Raw genomic sequence first — 12,764 nt, forward strand, 5'->3', positions numbered from 1 at the left:
GTATTTCATTAGAAGCTCCCAGAGACTGAATTCAAATCCAATGCTCCCCCCACCCTCCGCTGCCTGCCTCAGGATAAAATAGATAGCCCGGGCCGATTGATTAATATTGTGTTCCTCTGACTGCAGAGTTGATAGGACAGAAAGCTGGTGATGTCACAGTCACTATGCTAGGACAATTCCAGGCCATGTGGATGGATTACTCCTGGCATTTATATAAATGTATACCCATCCTTTTCTAAATATCTATCCCACCTTGACCCAAGGAGGTTAAGATGTCATTCATGGTTCTCCCCCCTTTCAGTTTATGTTCACAATAACACTGTGAAGTGGGCTAGGATGAGAGGCAATAACTGGCCCAAGGCCCCCAAGTGAGTGGGGATTTGAACTCTGGTCTTTATACTATGGCACTATAAAAGATGAAATGACCCTGGTGTGATAGAAAAGGGGCAAGAAGTCCTCTGAATGATTGCTTCCTGACCAGAGTATTCTGAACCCATTTACACAACCAGATCACATGTGGAGAAAATGTTTAGAAATTCCTAGATCTATCTGCTTAAGCATCATTTGGTCTGCAGGCACCTCTGCGAAGCGTGCCTTGTTTACTCTTGCAGTCTGATTGTGGCACACTGTGCTTGGGATTATATGTGTTCATTTGAAGGCAGCTACAGTGGTGCCTCGCAAGACGAAAAGAATCCGTTCTGAGAGTCTCTTCGTCTAGCGGTTTTTTCGTCTTGCGAAGCAAGCCCATTGACGGATTAGCGGATTAGCGCTATTAGCGGCTTTTAGCGGCTTATTGGATCAGCTGATAAGCGGCTTAGTGGCTTAGAAAAAGGGGGGGAAGGAGAAAAAAACCGCATGAACTCACAAGACATTTTCGTCTTGCGAAGCAAGCCCATATGAAATTCGTTTTGCGAAGCACCTCCAAAACGGAAAACTCTTTCGTCTAGCGAGTTTTCCGTCTTGTGAGGCATTCGTCTTGCGGGGCACTACTGTATTGTGTGGCAGGGGGTGCCAGTTTTGGGAGAGGTTCATAATGTTTCTCTGGGCCCGTGTAATCCTGCGATCCTAGAATTTTATTTGGGTGGGCACCATCAATACTAAAGGGATGTTCAAGCTCTTTTTATCATTTGTTCCTGTGGCAGCAAAAATGGGGGGGATTCTAATACACCCGGAGGCCTGAGGTTCATTTATTATTCCTCACATAAACTGCGTGAAATAAGCCAGGGGTGGGGGAATGTGCTGTAATTAACGGGGTGGGGTGAGAGGTAATGGTGCTATTGTGTCGTGTGCTTTGCATTTACAAATCCTAACCAAGATGCAGGAATCTGATGGTGCCTCATTAAATACTTCTGTCAGGCTAATTAGGCACGTCCCTTCCCCAACAATGCAAAATCATTTTATGGAAATAGCATCAGGCAAGGGAAAAGCCCTTTATTATTATTTCAGGGAAAGTCACGAAGGCAGTGAGACAGCAATTAATGATGCCTTCAAAATATTAAATAGGGGGCCCCCAGCCGAAATCGATCAAGACGGTCTGTGAGTTGAGATTAGATGGAATTTGCAGCCAAGCCTGTGCTTACACATTGTTCCCTTCCTCGTTTGTCTCTCAGTCTGCACAACATTGTCAGTACTGACTCCCCTCTTGCAAGGCTTCTGCCAACTGTCTGACCCAGACTCTGCCAAAAACTATAGCTGTGACTCACAAATAATTCCTCCAGTATAAGCTCCATTTATTTCAGCAGTGTTTAGCCCTTCTTTTAGCTTGAGTTATTAGATTCCATCTCAAATTGTGGATCCCATCAATTTCAGGCTTGATTTTTGTGACCCCAAAATTGGACTTGAGCATGTGGCAAATTTAAAGAGTGTTACAGCAGCCCATCTCCGATTCCAGCCAGTTCAATTTTCTATGTGGGATGAGGCCAGAGGGGGAAATTATTTAAATCCTTATAACAGACTTTTCTTGGTCCTGTAGTGTAGCAGACAGATGGCTGCTTCGGTTCACGACCATCTATGATGTGCTGTGAAGTCGCACTTTGCTTTGGGGTTCATGAGAATTGGCTGTAAGTTGGCCAGTTAAGAGGAGTGCTGTGCTCAGGTAAAAGTGACTTCTGGAATTGGCTACTTACTACTGTCCTAAATTCTGTGCAATACCCTTCCACCTTCCCTTCATTGTGTCACTATCCAAGACCAGCCCAAGATACGTTGCTTCCTGAAGAGAAGTACAAGATCATGCCTCTCCCCATTCCAAGTACAGAACACAACTTGGCTGGCAGCTGGATCTTACCTCAGTACTGGTGAACAGACAACATTCTCCACTGTACCCGATGGCCACAGGTCGTGCATGGCAGGACACATGGTGTACTAAATTCTAGCTTCTGACAGAAAGAAGCAGCCAGGGAGCTCTGGAGGAATGGCCAGGGGGACTGCTGCCACTGCCCTCATTTTCCCCCACACCTGCTGCCTGAGGCAGCTGCCTCATTTTACCTAATGTTAGGGCAGGCGCTGTCGCCAGCTGTCCCTTGAGAACTAGTAGGGGGGAAATGCTTCACTCAAGGATTGTGTTGTGTATGATGTTCATGGCGCAAGGTCTTGGGTAGAATACTAGAATGGGCACAATACACAGGCGAGCGCACACCTCAGAAAATTATGACTCTAGTCTAGACCACAGTGAGCCTCGAGTCCCATCAGATTAAAGCAGACCACCAACAAACTTCAGACAGTCCTGGTTAATAGGAGTTACCCAGTCAACAGCTGCAGGAACTGTACAGTATCAAGGGAACAGACGTTCTGTGCAGCGTTGGAGCCGACCTGCGGGACGCTTGTGAACTTCTTCCCTCACAAGCTTTTAATATCTTCCCATAACCAGGGGAAATGTAATCAATATGGCTGTCTGAGGGTCTCTCAACTGCAACCTGGCGCAGGGTAGAGTTTCCATTGGCAATCTTTTCTCTCTCTTATATTTCCCCCCTCCCGTGGCCCCACCAATATCACATAAAAGGGAGAGTGTTCTGATGCTTTCCGTGCAGCTGTCAGGGAAAGGCAGGAGAGGCCAAAGGTCTCTTTCTCAGGAGGAGTTCCAGTTGGCTTCCTTGTCAGACAGGAGGGAAACAGTGCTTGCTGACAGCTGTTGTTATGGGGGCTTTTGCCATTTGCGAGGAACCACGTGGCACGGCAAAATCGGCTCACATTACCTTATTTATAAACCCTGGAGTCGCAGGGCCTGCGTGGAGTTCTGTTGGCTGTGTGTGAGCAAGCAGGCCAGGCAGTGGAGTTTAAAACCATGAGAGACAATGACGGAAAGCTGTTTTACATACCATGGGAGTGGTTCCCCATTTTCTTCCTGTTCCGTGTAATGCTCTGGAGGTTTCATCCTCTTATATACAAGGACCCTTTGTCCATAAACGTTGCTTACAGCAGATTTCCCTAACATGGTGTCCTCTGGTCAGCTGATGGACTCCAGCACCCATCAGTTCCACCCACGACTGCCTATGATGGAAGCTGTATTTCAACATCATCCGAAGGGCACCAGCCTGGGGAAGGTTGCTTCAGTATGTCTCTCAAAGTCCAACAGCCTCCAACTGTTAAGTATCTTTCCTGCTCACTTTATATCAGGGATGGGGAACCAATAGCCCCCCCCCCCTCGAGGCTGTTGGATTACAACTCCCATCACTGACTTTTAGTTATGTCGGCTGAGACTGCTTTGAGTTGGGAGTCCAGGAACATCTACAGAGCCATAGGTTCCCTGTCTCTGCTCTCTAAACAGCTTGCAGGGTCCAACTACTTGAATCTCCTGGAATTTCACAAAGGCCACCATTTTTTAATTTATTTCACCATTATGCCTGCATATTGGTTTTTTACTGGGACAGGCTTGGCAGTCAGGATTTGCACCCTTGACACGTCTACTTTTGTCCTTCCTTCCTAGCCTTTAAAAAGCAGCTGAGGACATTTATATACTCCATGTTTCAATAGATCTACTTCTGAATTATTGTGTCTCTTCTCATCCAATTTTAAAATGATTTTAAGATGGCATGGGACACAGAGTTCACCAGTGCTCCATTGATTTATATTGTCGTTGCTGGCATCCACCTGTCTCAAGAGACAAACCACTGTGAAAGCACAGTAATAGCCTCCCCGGGGTGCAATTCTGGGCAGTGTGTATGGAGGCCCTGCCTGCCCAGATGACAGGACCACCTCCCCTCCACCCGGCCTTGCGGATGTGGTCCAAGGGAAAGCAAAGCAATACATTTAGCACCAGCTTGACTGCAAGTTGCTGCAAGGAGGCGTACAAGGTGGTATCCAGTTGTCTTTGGGACTCCTACTTCAGATTTGTGTAGGGTTTACTCCTGAGCCTTTTCTTCTCCTGAAGATATCCCACAAGGTAGTGGAGATTTAGGATCAGAGTTTTCCTTCCCCTACATGGGCTACCTTCCCAGGTTGATGAGCCCCATCTGCCCCTCACTTCCCTCTACAGCACATGCAGAAACCACCTTCTTGACCACTGGACCCACTATTGGTCTCATCCTCTCAATCCACCGGAGTCTGTCTTTGCATGCAGGGGAACTTCCTAACTCACCAAGGGTTTGAAATCCATTAGCTAGTCAAAGCTGTTTCTGGAGTGTGGCTGGTGTCGCATGGACAGTTTCTAGGAGACACAGGAGAGAGCTGAGGACAAGGTGGGGACCAAAGGTGGACAAACTACCCCAGAAGGAGCACAATATGTCCCCCACCAGAGGTACTACCCCCTCCCCTAACAGCTCATACGCTCCCGATTATATACACCCTGACCTTATATAATCTTTACTTAAAGCCGTAACACTCAAATTAGGCACCATGCAGATTTCTGTGATTCTTTCTGCCATAGTTTAGGGTTCAAAAACAAAAACAAAAAGACTGGGCTGCTCCCTCCACCTCACAGGACTCCCTGTGTCTTCTCCCCATGGATGAAAACACAGGTTGATGAGTTTGAATGGGAAAATGACCAGAGGAGACAAAGTTCAGCAAACTTCTTGTCTTCCCTTCTCCTATTCAGACCTGCAGCCAGTTCAGCCTGCTTTGGGCTGAGGACAGAGTGGAAAAAAGAATCATGGGACTTCTGCGAGAAATGCATGTTGTGCCTGAGCTAGCAGACATCCACTTATATTAACCTTAATGCAGCTGGGCATTTTCTTATGAAGTACTTGTACGTAGTAAGAAGACAGTAGGTAGCCAGTTATTATCAGCATATGGTTATTAACTATTTGGGGCATAGAATGATGTCCATTAATTCAGGAAAGCAAAGAATGGGAAAGGGTTGCAGTTGTTGGAAAAATGGAAAGTGTATCATGCCTGTGTGCCCATAGTAGATCCTTCACCAGCTTTTGATTCCTTGTAAGGGCAAAGAAATAGTGCTTTTGCCTTGTGCCTATGTTTAATTCATTTGTAAGCGGGGGGAGGAGGAGGGCTCTCAGTTATAGTATCCTGGTGGCTCCTCCAACTTGACTGTTTGTCTTAGGGGAACTGAAACAGGAACATAATTTTATTAGACAGCACTGACATTTTTTTAAAGAAACAAAACACGTTTCTGGCCCTCCCATTGCTTAGCAAAGTTTAAAGGAGTACATTAACTGCATAGTACTGTTTGGTTAAAATAAAATCTAGATTGGAACAACTCAAAATGTAGGTGTAAGTTCTGGCACAAACTTCCAGGTTGTATGAGTCAAACTGACCCCTATTATAATCTTAGAATGAAAAGAAACTTTGGTACACCCATTCAGTTTGCCAGGGTGTTATGCCTTCATTCTTTTTTTCCTAAAGTGTCACAAACCTGTGTTCTGTTTAAGTCATCTGCTCTTCATTTTACAGATAGAGAATGCAGGGCCCAAGAGAATCGGCCAAGTGTTAAGCAGTGGAGTTTGGGAATTCAGGGCCAGTCCCAACATCCAGTGAAACCATCACCACAGACTTACCACCTATTGTCACTTTTCCAGTTTTCTTTCTGAACCCTCAACTTCCTGCCATCAGAAACATGTGACATGCGGCTTCTTCTCTGCCTACAGAACCAAGGCATAATGAGAATTGTTCCACAAGTTTCTCACGATGCACAAACAGCCCCACCAAGCCATACGTGGAGAGAGGAACATCGCTTTATTAATAACAAACTCTTGGGAGAGCTGACCGCCGGAGAACTAATTTCTCACAAGACTAAACTCGTACAGGGTAAGAAATGCAAAATGAAACAATAAAGTCAAGGAAAGGTCTATTGCAACTTGGGACCTCAGTGTGGCATCAGAGTTTAAGGCTTTGAGGGCAAAATGAAGAGGTGAAGCGTGTTTGGTAACCCTAAAGTTGCAGCGATGGGTTGGCTACTCACTACATAGCACTCCTTAGACACATTCTAGTACAGTACAGATCATGAGGGGTGAGCCAGAAAAAAACGCTTTAGAGAAAGAACAGTCAAAACGCAATGTGGTTGTACAAACTTCACTCAAATCATTTCCCACAGCCTCTCTTCTTCTTCTTCTTACAAATCCAACCCTCACTCTTAATTTAATTATCAAGTGCTTATTCATTTGCCCGGAGTGTGATCCAGGACTTAGTGCACACAGGAAAAAAGCAGAGTTAAATTGTAAACACACACACACACCAGCTTGCACACACACACACATACTGAGACGTAACATTCTCTTGCTACCTGAATCAGAGATGAACTGAAAATGTTTGGCAGCCTTGAAGCCTATGAAAGTGGGAGTCTAGAGGAACAGCTAATTAAGACGCTGCTGTGCCCCCTCCTTCTCCAAACTGTGAAAGATTCTCTTAAGCATTAGTGTGGGGAGTTTCTGCATACAAACTGACTCCCTTTATCCAATAGATGTTAGTTGGGAAGTGATTTGTGTCAATGTATGGAGATCAACTCCTTCTCCCTTTCCTCATCCCAGTCCTTGCATGCCAGATCTCTTTTTCTTCCACCTTTCTCACTGTTTTATCTCCTGATTGGGGCAGAACAGTGGAGGCAAAGGAGATAACAAGTTCTGGGAGTTCAGACCCATACAGCTGTGTTAAAATCAAACCCTGACTGAGTGTGTTCTATTGTGTTGTGGATCTTCTTGGTGCAATGTTTGGCCTTGGCCTTGCCTGTTTCCTTCTTTTGGCACCTTTCTGCTTTGTCGTGTGAGTTTGCTAGGTTCCCATGGACCGGGAAGTAAAAGGTTCCCTTCTGTTTGCTTGCCTTTTTGGGCCTCTTTAAGATTTCGGCCTCTTTGTCTTCTGTCGGCAGCCAGCAAGGCTTCTCCTTCAGCAGCCTGTCTCGATCTGGCCGGACGCTCCTTAAGAACTTCTTAAAGATATTGGCTGTGAGAGAGAACTTTCTGCAAAACTCCTGGGACCTGCTGCTTGACAGGGTTGTCTCATTCTTCTCCACCTTTTTGTCTATCTCAGGCAAATCCAACCAGTTTCCAACCAAATCAGCAAAGATGTTGTCGCCCAAGATGAGAGGCTGTCGATTCCTGCTCTGAGACATTAGCGAAGAAGTCCAGTCATTGGTCTCATCAGAGAACTGACATTCCCTGCACCCCGATCTACTCTCAGACCAGCTGTTTGTGTCTTGGGAAAACCAGCTTCTCGTCATGTGCTCATTGGACGACTCAAACGTCCTCGGAGAATGGTACTCTGCCGTGCTCACTGTTGATGAATGTCCGCTCGCATGATAGTAGTCCTCACTGCTTATGCTGTTAAGGGAAGAAGCCATGTATCCATAGCTACTGTCTGGCAAAGTAATGCGGTGAAGCGGGCTGGCGGATTGTGACCCCTGAGTAGAGCACGAAAAGGCTGAGGAACTGCAGTCCTGCAAGTAGCTTCTTCCCAGCAGCTTCTCGCCCTGTCTGCTGGCTTCACACCTTGCTCTTGGTGCCTCCTTATTGTTTTGACAATATTGGTGCTGGCCAATTCCTGGAACCTGGCTTGGATTGCTTGAGATCTCCAGCTGTTCCAAAGCTGTCTGGACCTGGAGGAGTTTCAGCTCCTGCAGAGCACCCATCATGCAGTTCATCTGTTCATGTAGCCCGTCCCCAACCTCCTTCATGGAAAGCTGTTAGGAGAGGGGGGGAGAAAAAGAGGATTTCAGATTAGTGCAGAAGAAGCCAAATGACAACAGCAGGTCTCACTGAGACAACAGAGAAAGAGAAGTGAACTCTGTTCTCTTCCACTTGTCTGGCCTTATATAGAGATCTATAAATATCATGCATTACTAGGCTGGATTCTTTCTATGTTTTCAGCAGGATACAGAACTGCAAAGAATTTGAAAGCTGTATACTGTAATCTGATGTGGTCATTGGTACAGTTTTTATTCTATCATCTATCTATCTATCTATCTATCTATCTATCTATCTATCTATCTATCATCTCCTATGTTTCAGCCAACCAGCATTTGATTGAATTTCATCAGTTTCATTCTTCTTCAGTGTGCACGACAAACTACTTCAGTATTACAAGTCAGCTCCCTGGGCAATTCCCAGATATTGAGTAAGTAGCACATAGTCCTCCACAGAGGTATTGTATACCCATAATTTTTTTTGCAGAACTGTGATCTTTCGTTTTCTAGGCTGCCCCAGGCTCCTTTCGGAAGAAGTGCAGGATATAAATTCAGGGTTGTTGTTTTTTAAAAAACTTTTTTTTCATATCATGCATGCAATCAAGCATCAAGATTCCTTATAAAAAATTAACCCTATTACCCTGAGAAAGTGGCCTAGTTCTTACAAACAGCAGATGAAGTGGCAAACCTGGCTATGGGCAGTACCATTTCAAACTATGGGCAGGGGCTCCCATGATTATACACTTCATGCAAAAAAAAATATATGCACAAAGAAGCCTAGTATGTCAGGAGGAAGACATGATGTGCAAAGTTCTGCATCTGAAGCGAATGTTTTTGTATGGGAGAACATTCAGTGATCTGAGCCTGTACCATAAATGTGAAATGGTGCAGTCCAGATACAGACTTACCACCTTATCTGCTGTTTGCAGAAATGCAAGTCATAGATCCATATACTTCTAAGAAATGACAAAAATATATTATCAGTGACAGTGATTATTATGATAATCATCACCAGTAAAGGGGATTATTGCTTTAAATATGCACACAAGTTTATAAACTTAAACAAAAAAAGAGGGGAGGGGGTCCCCCCCCCGCCCTCTCCTGGGTTGCTTCCAGACTAGACCTATCATTAGCTCGGATTTCTTGCTACCTTCCTGCCATGCTAAACACGCCGGCTATTTTCTGCAGCTTCTAAATTCTCCACTCTGCCCTTTCACTGCACGCTTCCCCTTACAGAGGAACCAGATCTGATTCCCAACGCGGCATCATAAAACAAACGGGCCATACTTCCTAACAGCTGCCTGCCACTATACCCTCTTTTTCTCTCTTGCACAGAGCTGCAGGAGAGAAGCTGGAACTCTTTGATGGGCTTTTCAACCCGTTTCACAGCTGAGCCTGCAACTACATGTCTGTTATCACCATGCGTTGTTCAAAAACTCACTGCATTCTCTTTAAGTGAGGGTTTGGGGGGAGCGTCTCTTGCTCTGCAGCTGCCCCTTTAACACCCATGCGCAAGGCTGGCAGCTCCATTGCCAGGCATTATCTGCCATCATTTCACTACATTAGCTCTGCTGCCTGTCAGTTCGGCTGTTTCCTTGGGAGCAGAGAATGCAAGATCTCGTCAGGATCAGAGAGGCTCGTACCGTGCTGAAACCGCTAAACGCACCCAGAAGCATGCAAGTGCCTCTCCAATAACTAAGGCTCAAAACTGGACCTAGAGAGGCAGCTGAAGAAGAAGCAAGAAACCCAGCTGCCTGCCAGAATATCAGAGCAAGGAGCTGCCAGGCTGAAAGAGAGGATGCTGCTCCTAACTTCTGATTAAATTTTAAAAGCCCTCTCCTTCTTGGCTAGCTCGTAGCCAAAGCTGCAAAAAGCTCTGCCGATTTTCTACACAAGTGATAAGCGTGTTCCTAGAAAAGAAACAGCTCTTCTGTTACCCACATGCAGAACCTCCTGGGAGCCCATCTGTTCTCTAAGCCTCAGAGAAAACTATCACCTTACCTCTTTCCAGATTTGCTGTAATGCCTCTCGTCCTAACCTTTTCCTGCCTTATTAAGGGAAGCCCCCTTTTATCTGGGGCTTTGCAAAGCTGACTTTGGAAACAGCTTGGCCCCTCATTGGACACTTCCCATCAAATCCCCTCGCAGGCCAAGTGGTGTAATCAAGCAACGAGGAGTGACAATGGGTCCTGCAGTAATGACTGGGGCTGACAGGGGAAGCCGGCATATGCTGGATGGCTGTGCTGTTCACTTCATTGATTCAATTAACTCCCCCGTTTTTTGGAGGGGGGAGGAAGGAGGGGTATAGTCACAAAGCACGCCTCATGTGACAAGGACCTATTAGGAATTATTAATATTTCAGGCGCGCTCATTCCCAGCATCTGTCTCAAGAGAGGGAGATGATAACAAAGGAGCATAAGGGTTTGAGTCCAATGGTCCAGATTTGGCACTCTCCCTGCTATGGCCTGAGCTTAATTCCTAGCCAGGAAACATTTCTCTCCTTTCAATTTTTTCCAAATTCCAGTGGCAGAATATATACCCAAATTTTACTTCTACCCCATTCAGCTAAAATATCTTAAATAACCAGGCTGGGAACAAGGCCTTTCATTGGAGGTCTTGGGCAACCATTGTCAATCACGTCAAATGGTTCTGAGCATGACTGACGACTGACTGGGCTCAGTAGAAAGAACGGGATATCAAATCCAAACTTGTCCAAGAACTATTTGATTTTCTTTTATGGGCACTGAGATGGATACACACACACAGTGTTTTTTTCCAGGGGGTTCTCAAGGGTATGCAGTACCGGCACCTGTTTTTCATTGTTAAAAAGTGTGGTACTTACTATGACAACTTCATGGTGAGTACCAGCACCTATTTTTCTAGGGGGGGGGCACAGTGTGTGTGTGTGTGTGTGTGTGTGTGTGCGCGCGCACACACGCTAGACTGGATCTAGCAGTGCCAAAAGGGGGCACTCAGTTTTGCAAATATTTTCACACACACCCTTGCAAACGAAGTGCATAGTTTTTGGGTAACTGTGCTAAGGATGCTCAGAGAGAAGACACGCCGTGGTGCACCTGCAGCAGGACAACTGGATGCCTACATCGGCTCCAGCTGCAACAAAACATGCCTCTCCTGTATCGGTCTCTACAGCCTCAGCAGGTGCTATAACCCTCCCACAGTTTGACTTCACCCCCCAAAGGCGCAATCCTTTATTGTCTCCCGGGACAGACGGATGCCAGCTTTATAGTTCCACTCTGATGTTATGATATTTTATTATTCTTAAAAAACTAACTTCAAACTTCACTTGCATTTTGGCATAAAACCTCAGAGAGCGAGCCTGATGCTGCTGGAGGTGCTTTTAGCAGAAGTTATGCAAGGCTTGTTACATAAGGCATCCCGCAGCAGAATGTCTTAAAGCACTAGAGATTCTGTGTGCCATTTTGAGGCAGGGTGTGCTGTGAAGTGAGCTAAAGCATCTCAGTTAAAGCTGCAAGGGAACTCAAAATAATGGCTAATTAACAACGGGTCCCTAAACATGTCTTATTCATTGTTATGCACTTTTAACTAGCTGACTCCAGGAGTAATTGCTTCCAGCTGTTAAGATGAGACATTTAGGACCAAGATTTGGAGGCTTATCTCTTTGCCACAATCATCCCTGCTTCTCACCATCTCATAAAGCCCAAGCAATGCGGAAGTTACTGCTCCTTTTCCTCGCTCTTCTCACTGCTTATTTGCAAATCTGTCCCCTTCAGCTTCTTTCCGTTTCTCATTTTCCCCCATCTTGAGTTCAGTTCCCCACATGCCAACATCAGTGTCTGGATTTTTTGAAACAAAAACCCTAATAAGTTCAGAAGAGCCGGCTGGAACAGGCCAGTGGCCCATCTAGTCCATCAAAGCGGGTTCTCCTTCATGGAGAGCACGTGTTGCAGTGGGAGCAACCATGACATGCCCTGTTGCTGGGCGGGTTAGTTTGGATGGCCACAAATTTGATTGGGCACCCCCAATGTTGCTGGGGAAAATTGATGGTTGCAATTTTATTTGATTGATGGGGGTGCTATATAGGTCCCTGTGCGCAGCGTTGAGCTTCCTCTTTTCGCTGCACACATTGGATTACCCGCCCACCTTCCCTTTAATTAGGGTTTGTTTGCGCTGACCTTGCTATGCCTGTCATGGGGTCGTTTGCTTTGGAGCAGGGGCCTGGTAGGAATTTTACCATTTGGCTGATTGGCTGGTGCCATTTGGGTTTTGCCTACTGCGTAGCAAATCGTCACAACTTATAAGTTGCGGTTAGGCATTGGTTAATTTTTTGGTTGGTGGAGGGGATGAGGTTGGCTGTGCCTGCCCCTTCAATGCTGCTGCTGCAAGGGTATTCCGTTAAAGGACTCCAGAGGCTTGCCATGCTTTTGTCTGTATCCCTGACAAAGGGCTAGGACCACGCAAGAGCCCCAGGGAGCATTTGGGGAGAGGTGTGAGCCTGGCACCCAGCTTTATTCTCTCCCCAAAATTGTTTACCCTTACTGACTTCCACACAGATGTGGTTGTCAGTTCTGTTCCTACCTCCAAGTGGGAACAGATAGTTGCTATCCAATGCCTAAGCAACCACTCATATACTGTAATTCAATAAAGTTGTGGCCCAAATTATGCCAAAACCCAAAACAAAAATGATGTGTGAACCGTGTTTTTATTCAGGGGTGTCTTGG

General features: G+C 45.9%; 1 protein-coding gene across 1 annotated transcript in view; it reads right to left on the reverse strand.

The window, feature by feature from the left end:
- Positions 1 to 6,104: 6,104 nt before the first annotated feature.
- INKA2 (inka box actin regulator 2) overlaps positions 6,105 to 12,764 on the reverse strand; it is a 29,692-nt gene continuing 23,032 nt past the window's right edge. The window contains exon 2 of the mRNA XM_082227666.1: positions 6,105 to 8,062. Coding sequence (XP_082083792.1) covers positions 7,016 to 8,062 — 1,047 coding nt within the window. The 3' untranslated portion in view covers positions 6,105 to 7,015. The remainder of the gene's footprint in view (positions 8,063 to 12,764) is intronic.

Source organism: Podarcis vaucheri (genome assembly GCF_965113315.1).
Source record: "Podarcis vaucheri genome assembly, chromosome: 6".
Lineage (NCBI taxonomy): Eukaryota > Metazoa > Chordata > Lepidosauria > Squamata > Lacertidae > Podarcis > Podarcis vaucheri.